The sequence below is a fragment of the Pollicipes pollicipes genome, unplaced genomic scaffold (assembly GCF_011947565.3).
Source record: "Pollicipes pollicipes isolate AB1234 unplaced genomic scaffold, Ppol_2.1 Scaffold_4002;HRSCAF=4701_pilon_pilon_pilon, whole genome shotgun sequence".
Classification (NCBI taxonomy): domain Eukaryota; kingdom Metazoa; phylum Arthropoda; class Thecostraca; order Pollicipedomorpha; family Pollicipedidae; genus Pollicipes; species Pollicipes pollicipes.
The window spans coordinates 15,615,014-15,631,049 of NW_023596420.1; the positions used below are offsets into that span (position 1 = coordinate 15,615,014).

The 16,036-nt window shown below is 49.1% G+C and overlaps 2 protein-coding genes across 6 annotated transcripts in view; both read left to right on the forward strand.

The window, feature by feature from the left end:
* The first annotated feature begins 342 nt into the window (after positions 1 to 342).
* LOC119093670 (stress-induced-phosphoprotein 1) lies at positions 343 to 12,018 on the forward strand. 5 transcript variants are annotated; one of them, XM_037216664.1, is made up of 6 exons: positions 343 to 386; positions 7,551 to 7,875; positions 8,145 to 8,306; positions 8,909 to 9,012; positions 9,267 to 9,430; positions 10,107 to 12,018. In XM_037216664.1, the coding sequence occupies exons 2-6, from the start codon at positions 7,809 to 7,811 to the stop codon at positions 10,177 to 10,179; spliced, it is 570 nt and encodes a 189-aa protein (XP_037072559.1). In that variant the 5' UTR covers positions 343 to 386; positions 7,551 to 7,808; the 3' UTR covers positions 10,180 to 12,018. The 5 variants fall into 5 exon arrangements, with proteins under 5 accessions (XP_037072559.1, XP_037072558.1, XP_037072561.1 ...); XM_037216663.1 differs by lacking the exon at positions 343 to 386 and adding an exon at positions 397 to 637; XM_037216666.1 differs by lacking the exon at positions 343 to 386 and adding an exon at positions 409 to 429.
* A 3,365-nt stretch (positions 12,019 to 15,383) lies between these two features.
* Positions 15,384 to 16,036, forward strand: part of LOC119094151 (organic cation transporter protein) — a 1,940-nt gene continuing 1,287 nt past the window's right edge. The window contains exon 1 of the mRNA XM_037217227.1: positions 15,384 to 16,036. This exon is cut by the window's right edge and continues 1,287 nt beyond it. Coding sequence (XP_037073122.1) covers positions 15,384 to 16,036 — 653 coding nt within the window.

The following is a 16,036-nucleotide window of genomic DNA, read 5'->3' on the forward strand; positions in this document are numbered from 1 at the left end:
CCCCATGACGACAATGCTCATGGAACTCACCCGCGTGGGCATGCATTTTACATCACGAAAGCGTTCGAAATGTACTCCAATGACGTTACTAGAAGCATTTGAAATGAACGCATGCGATGCTCCCGTGACGAAAATCAATCTTCTGCTGCAGGAAAGGCCAGTGCCTGACCGCCTGACATGTTTGCCAGGGCAGAACACTCGGGACGACGGCGGCGCAGTCAATTGGTACAAACGGCGGCCGCGTCCGCCAATGGCAGGCCAGCCTCCTGGCTTGAGCCGGAAAACGAGGGCCTCCGTCTTCCTCGAACGGCTGATAACGACATGAAAACAGTATCATGCGCTGGGGCGCGCATGCGCGGCGGACGCGCTGTGCTCAGCAGCTGCGGGTGAGGACCGTAGGCGGGAGAGTTCCGAGTGAGCATCTATCGAGTGAGAGAGCATCTATTGAGTGAGCATATATTGAGTGAGCATATATTGAGTGAGCATATAGATCCTCGCGAGTGCTGAGGCAGGGCTCTGCCTGTCTTATCCGGGGTTGTCTCAGCAGAGGCTATCGCATTAGTTGCTATCTGCCGTTGGTGTCGGTGAGCTTGCAGTGACCTCTGCGCTCCCACTTACAGGCGGTGAACAATTGGAGGTGAGTGTAGGCACCTTCACCACCTCTCCGAAGCTACGTACGTTGCCGAGTGCCAAGTTTCCTGTGTGGGAAAGCTATAATTCTAAATAGGAGGTGTTAAGCGTGGGTGCCCCCCCCCCCCAAAATGTGGACTCACTGTCCGATGTTTGGGTTTCTACATGTTGTGCTTATGAGTTCAGTCGGTGGCCTTGAATCCTGCGACCTTTGGAACTGGCTGTAGGTGAACGTGGCTTGTCGTTAGGAAAAACTCAAACATTTTTTAACCAGTATGAAACGCCAATGTTGTTACATGTTGTCATGTTGTTAAAACTGTACGACGGTTTCAAAAGGACAGTTTTTACCAGTACAGGGGTTGTAGATTTAGCGGGGAGCATCCTCCTGGTGCATTCGAGCGGCTTAGGCAGTTTCGAAGTGCGGTCTACGATTGGCACAGAATGACGCGAAATAGTTCCGTGGCAATTAGTATCGACATGTACTCTTTTAAGGAGACCGTGCCCCCCCCCCCCCCCCCAGTGCTAAAATGCCCTCACTCCCACGTTGGCTTGGGAATATTTTGTGAAAGGAATGTTTTTTTCTTCAAAAGTTTTGAAGAGTTTCGGTAGCAAGGGGTCTGGCTTCACACTTGCCTACAAGAGCATGATCTTGCATTTGGCCAGTCAGACGCAATTTTATCAAATTATTCGTCTTAACAACCATGTTTTAAACATTTGCGAAACATTGCTAGGTGAAAATCGTTGACCGAAAGGTGTATAATTAGAAAATAAGCACCTTGTAAAGTTTTTCTTAAGTTTAAGAGATTTGCACCGCAGTCCTTCATCAAAACTGATTGATATTGATTGTGATTCCATGTAGTTTTTACAGACGGCAAAAGTTGTTTTGGTATCGCAAAACAAAGCTGCCCACTAAATTTGGGTGCAACTTTCGGCTTGTGATTCTAAATTGATGGTTTCAGATTTGGCTTCGCGTTTCCTGCCTTCGGCTTCACCAATTCAAACTTAAGGGCCATCGGCTCCGGTCTGAACTTCGGATTCATGTCATTGTCTTGGCCTGCAGTTCGACTTCGAAGCCAGAAGCCTGGCCTCACCCCAGTGTCGGACTTGACAAATAAGGCGATGAAAAAGATTGAAGAAAGATTTGAACATCATATAACCGGAGCTGATTTCAGGATAAGCAGTTGGCCGTATGAGCTACCGCCTTTAGGAGCCATTTTAGTCCACAATGCACCTGATATTGCGCTGTTGGGGCAGAATTACTGCCACCAAGCCACCGGCATGTGGGACTGGGCGCGCGTAAAACACGAGAGCGAATCGTTACGCGACGTGGGCTCGCAACGGTACTGCAATGCAGCGCCCTGACGGAAGTTTTATCCACGACGCATTCCATCTCCTGCCTGTGCTAGCTACTACAGGTTCCCGTGTTCTATATGGGTGTCTTGGAAACTTAAGTGTCTTGTCTTAAAAGTTGTTTACCTCATGGCTTTCGAGTCTGAAAACTTGAATGGCTTGAAGGTGGCTCAGGAATATTTTTCAGACATCATGGACGTTCCTTTCAACACCAAGGTCAGTCATGGCCTCATGGGCGCTTGAGGAGCTTCCACTAAAGCAACCTCATTACGCCTAACCAGAAGAAGCCTTACCTCATCTCATTCCGTATAACCTATTTGTCAGACAGGATGAGACAAGTATATCACAGTAGCATCTGTGAATCACTGATGCTTCCAAAATTCCTACTGCCACTTGCCATGCCATTAACCATCTCAGTCTAACTTAGAGCAGCCCGTATGTTGAACATCATCTCAACCCAGCTTACCTATTTCTCAACAGCAGCAGTTGTAATAAAACTTATTTTTGTCTGGTTTCAACTTGTGTTTTGGTTAAATTCATTTGAGTCAGCTCGCGGACACCAGATAAAATTAACAACACACACATCAGGACCTCTCAAATCACTTTGAACAGTTAATTCTGATTGTGATGGTTAGCCCCTGTCAAAGACAGTAGTGGGTATGGTCCACAAAACGACCTGTCTTCTCCAAATATAACATAACTAATAGATGGCCACAAAACCAGTTTTGCCGCTTACCTTTTCAGCTTTGGCAAAGACATCCAGTTAGGTTTGGTTATTAATATGAAATGCTTTAGCTTTACATTTTTAATGGGGTGGTCTGACTATTTGCTAAAACTGATATCTACCTCATATTGTCACTGCTATGCAGCTTAGAGTATTTCTGTGTGAAAGAGATAGTGCATGTCTCCAGTGCAGTTTCTTGCCAGTCAGCAAACCATGGCAACCATGGAGAACATCTTGTTAAAGCGGATATAAGGGACCACTTCAGCAGTTTCATGCTAATAATCAAGAGCTTGGAACAGCATAGTTTGATCACATGTATTGTGGTATCATAATTCGTCTTATGAACAAAACTCGATAGATTAAAACAGAAACTGGTTAAATCCGGTTACAAATCACGTGTTATGAGCGGTTAAGGTTAGCAATTAGTTGCTCCACAGGAGGAACTTACCGACTTTGAAAGGTAGGTTTCTTTCTGCTCCCCCCACACAAAAAGTCAGTATTTTTCGCACAGTTTGCTGGCGGATAGGGTGATCCATCCCAACCACAGAATATCAGTGGCAATCATGGTCACTAACCTACGAGATAAAAATGCGAAATAAGTAAGAGGAGCTCGGCATGAGAAAACAGTTCCGAAGGGTAGAATTTCGCTATCAAACACTTCTGTATTAGCTGCGCCAGGTCGGTTCCAAAGCCATGTACGGCAGGATAAGGTAACACGGTGAGCTAGTGAAACTAAAATGACTTAGAATTATCACTATTGAGCCCCACCACTAACCAAAAAACAACAAAACAAAACAAAAAGGTTAGCAGTTAAAGAGGGCAAAAGTGACAGCAAAACCAAGTTCTGTGCTTCATCTATTCTCTTTCATTTTCCAAGAATTGGTCGATCTTGGTGCATATCAAACATGTTTGGGTGGCTGGCAAATCAATCCAATTTATGCATGAAATATGAGCAACTTTGCAGTTAACACATCTTGAAGAGAAATTGGTCAACGTGTTGAGCCGTATATGGCGTCTTTTAGATATATTCGCAGGGGAAGGAAAGATGACGTTGCGTCGCACCCGTGTAGCACCAAAAAAAGCAAAACAAAACAAAGGTAACGAAGTCAATATAAATCTCATAGTTTGTTGGTTAAACTTTGTAATCAACTCAATTGTCTTAAAACTGTGAAAATGAGTGCTCAAATTGTGGCATTTGGCTTTTAGATTTCATTTAGAAGGCATTTCTTGAATTTTTCACTCCTACATTTCCGGAGTCGTGTAATTTAGTGGCAAGTTTCTTCGGTTAAAGAAAAACGTTGAGTAAAGTTTTCTTCCAGGTTTTGCTGTTGTTTGTACCAGACTTTGCTTTGCTGTCGTGGTGCTGGCGTGGTGCGACCCCAAAAATTGAGGATGCGTGAAAACCTTGCATTTGGCACACAGCTGCAAATTGGGATGCATTTTGTAAGCAAACCAAACCTGATGCACACAAGCAAGCTGGCTGGAGTCGCTGGGGCTCTCAGGCTCGGAGGTACCCGCTATCCTTACCCTGCGCATACATAGGCATGATTCAGAGGAAGGTAAAGCAGGATATAGCCATAGGTGTCCAGTTCCTGTAAAGCTTTTGTTTATGCTTGATGGTTTTAAGTTAGCTCGGTTTTGGATGACATCTTAAAACCTCTGAAAGGGAAATATGTGTGGTATGTTTCTATGGTTAGTATGTGTGATTAGCCAATATCAGTTAGGAATGAAAAATTATCATGAAGGATGAGGAAAAGAAGTGAAAAATTTATCCTCATAGGGTGTTGCTTTACACCCACAGTCGACAACTCAAGGAAGCTGGCTCAAAACTACATGCAAATTTGGAGCACTCCCTTTAAAGGCGTTTTCCAGACTGTGAGACATATGCTCAGCCCACATATTCCATTTTGCCCCTCAGGCACGTCCCTTCAATGTTAAAACGACATTTGATTTTAGCGGATCCAGTAGCATTATGGGGGAGGGAGTAGGGGTGGGGGAGGGGGGTGGGTGGGTATGGACAGTTTTCTGTCCACATGAGCCAGGCCAACTACTCGTGAAAACATGAGTGTAGGAACGGGGGAGGGGGCAGCGCGGGGCAAACACCCACTTTTCAAAGCCAATTTGACCGGCGATGTAACCCCCACTTATTCAGAACTAATCTGCGTTCCGCTTACTTTTTTACCACCTCAGGCATGCGTGCCGATTTTCTAGTTTACTAGCCATCTTACTCAAACCCCACCGGACACATTCGCTTCATGTGGTAAATGGCAGCATCATATCCTGTCATGTACGGCGAACGGTGGTAATCAGGGACAAATCCAAGGTTCTGCTAGTGCCAAAGGCCCCGTTCTGTCTTTTGATAAAGCCTAGGCTCTTTTGAGTCGCTGCTTACAGTCCTCTCAGCACATGTTCAGGGAGTTCAAGATGGAAGGATAGATTCTTCTAGCTCCTCCGAATCGACCAGGGGGCCCTGACCCCGCGTTGCCAAAATGGCAGCCGGAATGCGCCCCGGGCTGGGACAGAAGGTCCCCTCAGCCCTTGAACGGTAATGATAATGTGCCTCCTAGTGATCTATTCGCGGGGTTCCTTATCCGGAAAATGTAAGGGGTCTCAAAAGCACTAAGTGGAGCTGACCAAAATGAGATCAAAAATGAAAAAAACAACCCATGCTCGCATGAGAATGCTCATGTTTTGTAGAACTGACTAGTAAACAAATAACGTAAAACAGCTTATGACCTTGCACCCTTGCGATCTCAGGAGGAAGAACAGAGATAGCCGGGGTTACAGTTTCCGTAAAACCGAATAGCATTTGCGCTGCAGGTAACACCAAGGGGCGGGCGTCGTGCACGTGAGAACGACGGTCATGAAATAACGCTTCCAAAAGTTTTTTGAATGAATTATAACAATTCAAATATTAGACTGGAAGTTTTTTATTACAATTTTGAGGATATCCTGTAGTCAAATTTACATTTACAGTGGCACGAAAAAGTAAAGCTTTATCTGTTTATCTTCCAGTTCCACCGCCAGATTCCAGCACCACTTCGCGGTGCTGTGAAGACTAATCCATCCTTATTATCAATCTAAAAATCGCCCAGATGAAATACACGCCCGCACCGTTTCATAAACGCACCGAACGATGTCTTAAGGCGCTCAAAAATATTCCTTTCAGATGCGTCATCTGTTCCGTCCGCTCGTAAGCCATCGCTTGGTGCCAGTCGCGGGTACGACGCCGCGCGGCCTGCGGAGACTGCATCACAGGGCCGTCGCTAAGACTCACGAGCGCGCATGCTCAAAACCATGTTACATAGTTTGCCTTAGGAATCGATTCTTACTAAATGTTGAACATTTCAAGACGAGCATGAGTTACATACTCCAATGCAAATTTTAGACCCGTTTCGGTCTACAACCTACCTTCAGAGGTCCTCAATATCTCTGAAGAACACAGAAACAATCTCACAGAGCTTCAGTGTTCTATTGGTTTAGAAAGAGTCGACTGAACCTTTGTAAAATGAACGGCGGCGGCAACTTATTCCTTGCTTTGTTCAACGACTGATTTCTACAGTTCATTGACTTCCAAATACAAGCAGAATTGATCGCGATATTTTCTGGTTTCTGTTTCTATTCTGGTTTAAGGTAAAAATATAATAAAACGAAGGAATGACACCCTTCATCATTTGGCAAGGCTATGGCTGCGCCCCTGTCTAAACATGAAAGCATATTAAGTCGGTTACCCCGAAAAGGGGAAAATAAATGCCCAATGGACCAAATCATCACCAGGGCAAGCAGCTCCCAAAAGCTATCTTGTGCTCTGGTGTGGTATAAGGGAAGATAATTAAGAAATTATACCGTAGCAGTGGTCCAAATTGTGCTTTACACACCAATACGTAACGGTTTTGATCCATGCATATGCAGAAAAACAGCCATACGACCTGTTCGCAGTCAGTCGTGCGGGGGGCAGCCGGGTCAGTGCAGTGGCCACCGACGGCGGACGGAAGCAGGGCCCAGATAAGCAATACCGGAAAGACGGGCCTGCATTCCGTGACTCAGTGTTTACAGGAGAAACTTCCGTCTTATGTTGTTTTTTTGTCACGTTGCGTTTAGCATTAAGTATATGCGGCTTCTGAATTTGTTCCAGCGTGAAATACTGCGACAAATCTTATCCTTTGAAAAGCAGCCGGCGAAAGCTAGGCGCATGAAAACTCTGGCGCGCTATGGGCCATTCATTCGCAGTCAAGGGTCTGACCAGCCTGTGCCCAGGTCGTATTTTGCCATCTACCCTGTGGAGGCAGATGCCTCCCCAGTGACCCAAAATGCCTACCCGTTCGTGGAATTTCGCCTCCCCAGGGAAAGCAATGTTGAAATGGAAGAATAATCTGAGGAGGCAGGATAGTCTTAATTGCAAAATGGCACAAATGAGTCGAATAGGCAAGTTTGTGCGCTGATGGGAAACTGCTGTAGATGTATACCTAGCATAGCAAACATGACATCCAATTATTTCCAAAATGTACTATATGAATTAAGATCGCACTGCTACGGATCTATCTGCTACCGATCAAACTTCCCGGTCACAGGTTCCACAGACAAAAGCTCTACGTTTACGCGATGAAACCGCTGCAATTAAAACTTCTAGAGACAGATGTACAGCAGAAAATACCAGCAATGGCATCTTCGGAAAGAGGATCAAACGGATTTCATCGAACCCAATAAGACCTGTGCAATTGTCGCACGTCAGAGATTTCATTAGAACGGAACTGTTTGGTATGGCTAGTTACCGGATGAGTGAATTGCTGTTCCCCAGTGACATGGCGAGCTTCCATATGATATAGCGCCTTCTGCAACTCGGCAGAACTGCCGGCGAGCTTGTGCACGAGAAGCTGCTGTCACAGCACCACACCGCTGACGAGGAGACTACCAGTCGGGGGGAAAGCTGCTGTCACAGCACCACACCGCTGGCGAGGAGACTACCGGTCGGAGGGAAAGCTGCTGTCAGGGCACCGCACCGCTGACGAGGAGACTACCAGTCGGAGGGAAAGCTGCTGTCACAGCACCGCGTCGCTGACGGGGAGACTACCGGTCGGAGGGAGAGCGGAAGCTGCACAAGCTGATGGCGCCGTCCAATCGGACAAGGGCCGAGGATGAGCGCCAACGCGGCGACAAGCTGCTCAATAAACGTATACACGCAAACGCATACGCATGCCATTAGTTCGTGATAAGAGCATTTCATTTTCAGCCCTCCTTTCTGTGGACCGTTGCCCTGTAAATACTGTATCATTGAGCCATTGTTCGCCTCGATTTTGCACCTATTTATCGCCTGTTTAAAACGTGTGTTACACCTTACATTAACCACAGACCAGTTGCTTTCGACTTTTTGAATTCGATATTTCTGCTATCGATCAATAGTCGTGATTTTTCATTAGGCAAACGTGCGTGTGGGCCACAGGAAACTACACGGAAGCCATCAAGGCGTACACCGAAGCAATTAAGTGGAACCCAGACAACCCCGAGACGTACGGGAGCCGTGCTGAGTGTTACATCAAATTAAAGAACTTTGATCGGGGCCTAGAGGACTGCAACACCGGCGTCAAGCTAGACCCCTCGTTCAGTAAGTAATCGAACATGTCCAGGCGTCACATGAAACCAAAAAGCTAACTAGAGTGGCGTAGCCATCCCGTTATTTTGGCGACTTGCCTGCCACTTACAGGGCGCACCAGCGCTTTTGCACCAATATAATTTTATATTGATAACTTTGGGATCGGACATTCTTTAATCCACCGTGGACCGGCCCATGTGTGCACAGCATCGCCATGTCTTAGTATGCTTTAGGGTGATTGTTGGGATTGGCGTGACGCAGCGCTGCGCATGGTGGCTGGTGACTTCACATACTGCAGGTGGAAAAAGACATGCCATCGCGTCCGTGCCTGCGCGTAGACTGCGACAGCGTTCATGGCGATAGGTTTTCCAGGGCACGCGGGAGCAGGATAGAGTGATGGGATGGGATGGGATAGGATAGGGCTTGCGCGGGAGAGCTCTTCGCTAACAGTTTTTTTAGACAACACATTGTTTGTGCTTTGAATGCTGTTGTATCATTGAGCAACAAGACACAAATATGTCAATGCGTCCGTTTTGTCAACGGTGGTGCCACTTAGCGACTCGACACATCCGTCTCAATACTCTGATCACGGCACGTACCTACGCACTGCGCAGGCAAGGGGCACCTCCAGAAGGGCATGCTGCTGAAGGAACAGCGTCAATTCGACAAGGCCATGGAATCCTTCCGGAAAGCCATCGAGCTGGACGAAAGTAACCAGGTGGGTGAAGCTGGCGGTGCCGCGGTGTGTGGCGGTGGCAGGTGCGGACAGCTGTCACGGCGCCTCGTCAGGTCGCAGGTACCGTGGTGCCTGCTCTAACAGTCTGGGAGCGGGACTGGCTGGGCTGTTGTCGCGACGCCTGTCGGCGACGGCAGTCGACCGAGTCTTGCCGCACTCGGTCGTCCCGGGCACCGCCTGCCCAGCTGACAGCCCAGGCTGTGGACGCGCGGCTGACTCTGCTCTGACGTCTTCAGGAGGCCACCAACGGCTACCGCGAGTGCATGGTGGCCATGGATAACGACCCGGAGAAGACGAGGGCCCGGGCGCTCTCGGACCCTGCCGTTCGAAAGATCTTGGACGATCCAGAGATGAAGCGCATTCTGAAGGAGATGCAGGAAAATCCCTTGGAGGCCAGAAAGTAGGTCACGTCACTGTTCTCCATCGCTTCAGGCAGGTGTCAGTTTTTAAGATCGGTCGGGGGAAGAGGTGGGCCAATAAATTTGACCTAGAATGCCCGCAAATCCTGACTTTTCCCCGGATTTCTGCCACTTTGATTTACTTCCCGGATATCAAAATGAACAAGTGGTCGGTTGCAAAGCTGTTTGGAGGAGCTCAAGTCAGCGCATTGGTGGTGAGGGGGGGGGGGGGGCCTCAGGCCCTTCCAAAAGCACACAAAGTGTCATGCCTTGTTTCAGCCATAAGGTGATAAAATTGACATTTTCCCCAGTTGGTAAACGCTAGTTCTAACCTATATCTTTACCAAACTGCATACCTTAAAGCATGGTTAATACTCACGTCGTAGAAACATTATATGGATATTTCTCAGGAGGCAGGCGCCTTGGGGAATTTTTGCTCGATGTTTGTACGCCTGTGATGCTTCAGAGAAGACTACCAGTTCAACAAACTTATGGCCTGTCTTGGCGATGGTTTCGAACCAAACAAGGCAGGTGGTACGTGCCACGTGCCTTCGAACAGGCCAATATCGCAGCGACTTACAGCGGGGATGCCTATCTCCGAAAATGTGCCATTTGCTGCAACCAGTACGGATTGGTGTGATACTTCATTTTGACATAGCCCAACCATGATGATTGCAGACACCTGCAGAACCCGGACGTCGCGGCCAAGATTCAGAAGCTGGTGCAGTGCGGCGTGATAAGGTTCTGCTGAGCGGTGCACTCCGACGGAGCAGAGCGTCCGTTACGTGCCTGCCGCTAGCCAGCCGCCCGCGCGCCCACGGCCACGGCTGGTACACTGCACCGTGCCAGTGCACCGAGAGCTGGCCGCGCGGTGTGCTGCGGTGCGCTGCGGCTGGTACAGTGCCACTGCGCCGTGCTAGTGCACCGAGAGCTGGCCACGCACAGTGTTTTGCGGCTGGTACAGTGCCACTCCATCTTGCCACTGCACCGAGAGCTGGCCGCGCGCGGTGTGCTGCGGTGCGCTGCGGCTGGTACAGTGCCATTGTACCGTGCTAGTACACCGAGAGCTGGCCACGCACAGTGCTTTGCGGCTGGTACAGTGCCACTGCACCTTGCCACTGCACCGAGAGCTGGCCGCGCGCGGTGTGCTGCGGTGCGCTGCGGCTGGTACAGTGCCATTGTACCGTGCTAGTGCACCGAGAGCTGGCTGCGCGTGGTGTGCCGCGGTGCGCTGCGGCTTCCGGAACGGTTATGCCAACTGCGCTGAAAGCTGCGGTGGTCGTCGTCACTAGTGATGACAGATTGTTTGCTTGCTTAACAAATGGTCTTGCCAGACAACATGAACATTGACACTATGCTTGAGCTGCTCTAGCAGCGAGCTGACGTCATTGCCGGGCATGTGTCTGTGAGTGCGCGGACAAACACCCACTACCCTAGCCGAACATTCGTTCCTTTGGCCCAACATCTCCTGTGTCCGAACACCCGCTCCCCTGGCCGGACACCCGCTCCCCTGGCCGAACCTCCGCTCCCCTGGCTGAACACCCGCTCCCCTGGCCGAACGCCCGCTCCCCTGGCCGGACACCCGCTCCCCTGGCCGGACATCCGCTCCCCTGGCCGAACGCCCGCTCCCCTGGCCGGACACCCGCTCCCCTGGCCGGACACCCGCTCCCCTGGCCGAACGCCCGCTCCCCTGGCCGAACGCCCGCTCCCCTGGCCGAACCTCCGCTCCCCTGGCCGAACCTCCGCTCCCCTGGCCGAACGCCCGCTCCGCTGGCCGAACATCCGCTCCTGTGGTCGCAGAGGTGATTGATTACGTGAATTCTATTCATGTGACTTTTTGAAGCTCCAACGACATGTTTGAATGTCCTTTTGTTCCTGGGTTCTTCATATATACATATATATATATATATATATATATATATATATATATATATATTTGGGAACATTTCGCACACTATCCAATGCCAAGCTCTCGGTGCACTACAAGCTAAAAAGGTTTGACGAAGGCCCCAAATGGAATTTGGAGGTGATGCATAGCTTTAGTGTTGACATGGCGCGGCTTTAAAAACAAGGTAGAGATGGATAGCGGCAAAATTTTGTTGACTTCATCTAAACGCATAGCCATGTTTTGTTCCTTAACGAGGGTGGGACTTCTCATTGTTTGATATCCTGAATACATGTAATGTTTTCTGACAGTCGCCTGTGATCAGGCAATATGATCAGGTATTTGAAGGAAAACAATGTATTTCCTCAAAAAGAGTTATGCCCCCACCTTTTGGAGGTTTGATTAGTTTGTCAGCTCTGGCAGGGTTGATTCGCTTGCTTTTCCGAATAACAGCATAGTACCTGAGATACGGTACAATCAGGGTGATTTGAAGGAGCAAAGATTTGCGAGACGAGAGGTTTGTCCTTTTAGCCTTTTCTACTGCGTCCGGGCTTTGAACGATGCAAGTGAATGTACTGTTTATGTCAATTAGTCATTTCACGTTTTTGTCGAGTCACTCCTACGTATTGGACAAATCTTGTGTTATCAGTTTGGATGTCACGCAATGTAAGTTTGAGATCATCAATAATATACATTAATAATCTGTTAATGAAATTGCATTTTGTTAGCTATAAGCAAAGCCATGCCCGTACTGACAGCCTGATGTCGGACCTTCGTACCAAAGCTTTTGAAGACTTCAACAGACCACAAAACGCCAAATAATCCGGCTGACATGGACAGGCAAGACCGCGGAGAACTTCCCGTAAGATCTGAATATGTACAGGCAAGACCTCGGAGAACTCTCCGTAAGATCTGAATATGTACAGGCAAGACCGTGGAGAACTCCCCGTAAGATCTGAATATGTGCAGGCGAAACCGCGGAGAACTCCCCGTAAGATCTGAATGTGTACAGGCAAGACCGCGGAGAACTCCCCGTAAGATCTGAATATTGCGCTTTGGATTCAGTCACCTTAGAAAAACATAGTGCTTCCACTTCTCGAGGAGCGTCTCAGGATACGAAGGGGACGTGCCTAACGCTTAAAAACGCCACGGGGGTGTTAAAGGGGCCCGGAGAAATGAAAGGGCTCCCCAAAGGCACCGTAGGGCTTTGACTGACCTTGGTGTGGTGTAGGTGCACCCGTGGTGTTTGAAGATGCACATGATATACCTTGAGAATAAATTAGCCTCCAGACACACAAATTTGAAAACAACATACTGGCGTTTCAAAGCCTTGAGTGCAGAATACGGGAACTTAAAGTGTCAGTATACGAAGGAAAGCGAAAACGTCGGGGATTTAACTTCGTCGGCGTGCCGAGCGCCGGCACCGTCACGAACCACAGCCATGCGACGATTTCCGGCCTTGTCTCACACAAGGCCTGCATTCCGTTATTTCGGTGGTCGAGATCCTATCCCGCCTGCACATTATTACGTGCCTTATGGTACACTGCGCATTAGTACGTGCCTTATGGTCTAAAGATGGTACCGTAAAGCGCTATGCTACACCACGCATTAGTACGTGCCTTATGGTCTGAAGATGGTATCTTAAAGCGCTATCTCACACTGCTAGACGCTTGGCTTTAGAGCAGTATGCGTTGCATGAAGCAAAAATCTCATTCGAACAAGTTAATTGGCCAATTCAGATACGGAACGAAGACAAGGTTCTGGCCTCGAGGCGAAACTTGAAGTCAATGACATGAATAGCGCAATAGAACATAGCGAAATAGAACAATGACATGAATCCGAAGTCAAAGCGGAGGAGGATGGCTTTGAAGTTTGGGACCGCAAAGACAAAGCCGAAGCCAGAGGCTTCGTGTTTTTCTCGTATTGAATTGAAATTAGAAGCCGTCGGTCTTGAACTTTCCACGCAAGATCCTAAGTTGAAGTAAGCGCTCTCAATTCAGGTAACGCGAAGCCAAAGTCGGGGCCATTTATCTAAAATCACAAGCCTCAAAAAGGATTCAAACCATGGAATCGGATTTCTGCGAAGTCATAGAGATGGGGTGTAGGAACAATGGATGAAATATTTTGCACTTTGTCGTTCTCGTTTTGAGTGTTGGTATGTCCATACTGTTCCCGACAGCCCTTCACCGGCCACCGTCAGGTGTCAATCCGTCCTGAGAGAGTGACCGACTGGTGTTTTGACTTAAAACCATATATGCATCGCTTAATGGACAGGTTGCACGTTGTGGGGTGAATGACAAGAACACTGTTTTTTACTAAGTGAATTGACCACTGCAGCGAAAGATTGCAATGACAAAGCCGAACTTAACGGTTCTAGACTGCATAAGGCCAAGGCCGGAGTTATAATTCAGAAACTAGGCTCGACGGCGAAATAAAAGGCAAAGGCAGGTGTTAAAAAGTGAGACGATGCTGACACTGAAGTCAACCACTTGAAATAACACGAAGTCGAAGCCTTAGCCGGCTCAAAATCAAAGTCGGACCCAAAACCATCGGAGACAAATGTTAGTTTGCAATGCCGAAGCCGAAGCCGAAGCCAATTTCGTACCAACGCCAGAGTCGCGTGCGCGTTTCTTGAAGCTAGTTCTTGCAACTGATCGGAAGCATCAAAACACAAGTTTGCATTATCGATTCAAGCCAAGGATATTTTGTGAAAGTTAAATTGTCTTAAATATGTTTCTTGAATGATGTTTCTTGTACTGTTGTCTGAGTGTCTATCATGGCATCAAAATAATACCATTAAGGGCGCTGGGTGCTCCAAGGTCCTGGCAGTCTGGCAGGGCCGGCCATGCAACCAAACACTAGATACATGTTGACCACGTCAGGTGAAACTCGCGCCATGTTACATAGTCATCTCCTTAGTATAGATAAATAACTCAAGTCTGTAAGTGTATCTCGCGGTTTTGTCATCAGCATGTCGAGGACTACTTTTGATATGGATCTTAACAAAATCGTTGGGGTCCGTTTTCGACTGAGATTGTAAGTATGAATACGGATGCAAAGCTACCTCGACAAACGCTATGTCCAGTCATTTAATAAAATGGGGCAACCAGCATCTGAGCGAAAGCTAAGTTTTTCGTAGCGTTGGCGCCTTCTTCACTGAGAATAGTGCCACTTGGGAATCCCCCCCCCCCAACGAAATTCCTGGTTCCATAATAGATCCTGATTGAATCCTAGATCCTGGATTGTAGGCATGGCTAGGAAACAATGTCTAAAGTGAATGTGGTTGTGTGTGATAGACCGCCGTTTGAGAGCTTTTTCTACGCTTTTGTAACATTCCAGCAATAATATTGGGAGCCAAACGCAACATGTTGGAGCTGGGCGGGGGGCGGGAGAGGCGGAGGAGAGGGATCATAGCCTTCATAAAATTCAAATGGACACCCCGAGCCAGGGATAACGTCGACCAAACCGTCAAGGGTGCCCGCACTAGCAAATTAGCTATCATACGAGGCGTTTGATTATAGCCATGGCCTCATGCAATCAAGGACAAATTTCCAGCTGTGCTCGTCATGGTGATAATTGCTTTGGTGTTGATCGTCCGCTTGTGGACCGCATGCAGCACTAATTCGATTTCCGTTTGTTACCAGTTTCTGACCTTCAACCTCAATAACACATCAGCAGCACCTTCAGTTTATCATCGATGGAGGGCGACCCAAATTGCTTCTCTTGGAAAGTATCTCCAAGCGCGAACAACACGCGTTCCACTCTGAAACACGGGTTGAGCGCATTCAGCAAAGCTATCAATCGCACCACCGAATACCCTGCACCCGCCCATGGTCGCTTAGGCACAAATGAACTGATAGTCTATTTATTCTCGTCGGGTGGACGGTCGGACCAGGCACTCCTCCCGTCAGTGAGCAGTGGCGGTCGCGGGGGGCCTGACGTCTACCTTGGGCCGACAGACGGCAGACGAACCTGCTGCACCCAGTACTCGTGGTGCACATCTGCAAGTCCGTGACGTTGGCGAGACAAGAGCTGTAGTCTTGAGTGAATCCGCACAGCCGGCAGGTAAAATGAAGCCTGCCGAGAAGCCCGCGCTCAAGTTCGATGACGTGCTGCTGATGGTCGGTGGCTCGGGCCGCTGGCAGCTCTACAAGATCCTCTGGTTCTCCAAGTGCTCGCTGATCCTCTGCTTCTTCATGATGGCGATGATCTTCCTGGGCGCCGTGCCCGAGCACCGCTGCGCCGACGGCTACGGCTCGGACGTCACCTTCGCCGACCTACCGGCAGACGCCGTGAGCTGCCCCGCCGACAACGGCACCTGCGCCCGCTGGGTGTACGACCGCTCCGACCTGGGCAACACCATGGTGACCGAGTGGGATCTCGTCTGCGAGCGGAAGCCGCTGCTTGCGCTGGTGCAGTCGCTGTCGATGGTCGGCGGTCTGGCGGGCGCCCTGCTTACCGGCACGCTCAGCGATCGGTTCGGCCGGCGCCCGGCCGCGCTCGCCGGCTACCTGCTATTCACCGTCACCGCTCTGGTCACCAGCCTGGTGCGCGACTACCGCCTCCTATTGGCCGTTCGCTTTCTCTGCGGCATGGGCTCGTCGTTTTCTCTTTCGCCGACCGTCGTGCTGATCCTGGAGATCCTCACGCCCGAATGGCGTCTGCTGGTCGGCATGCTCATCCAGGTGCCGTTCGCGCTCGGTCTCATGCTGATCTCGGGGCT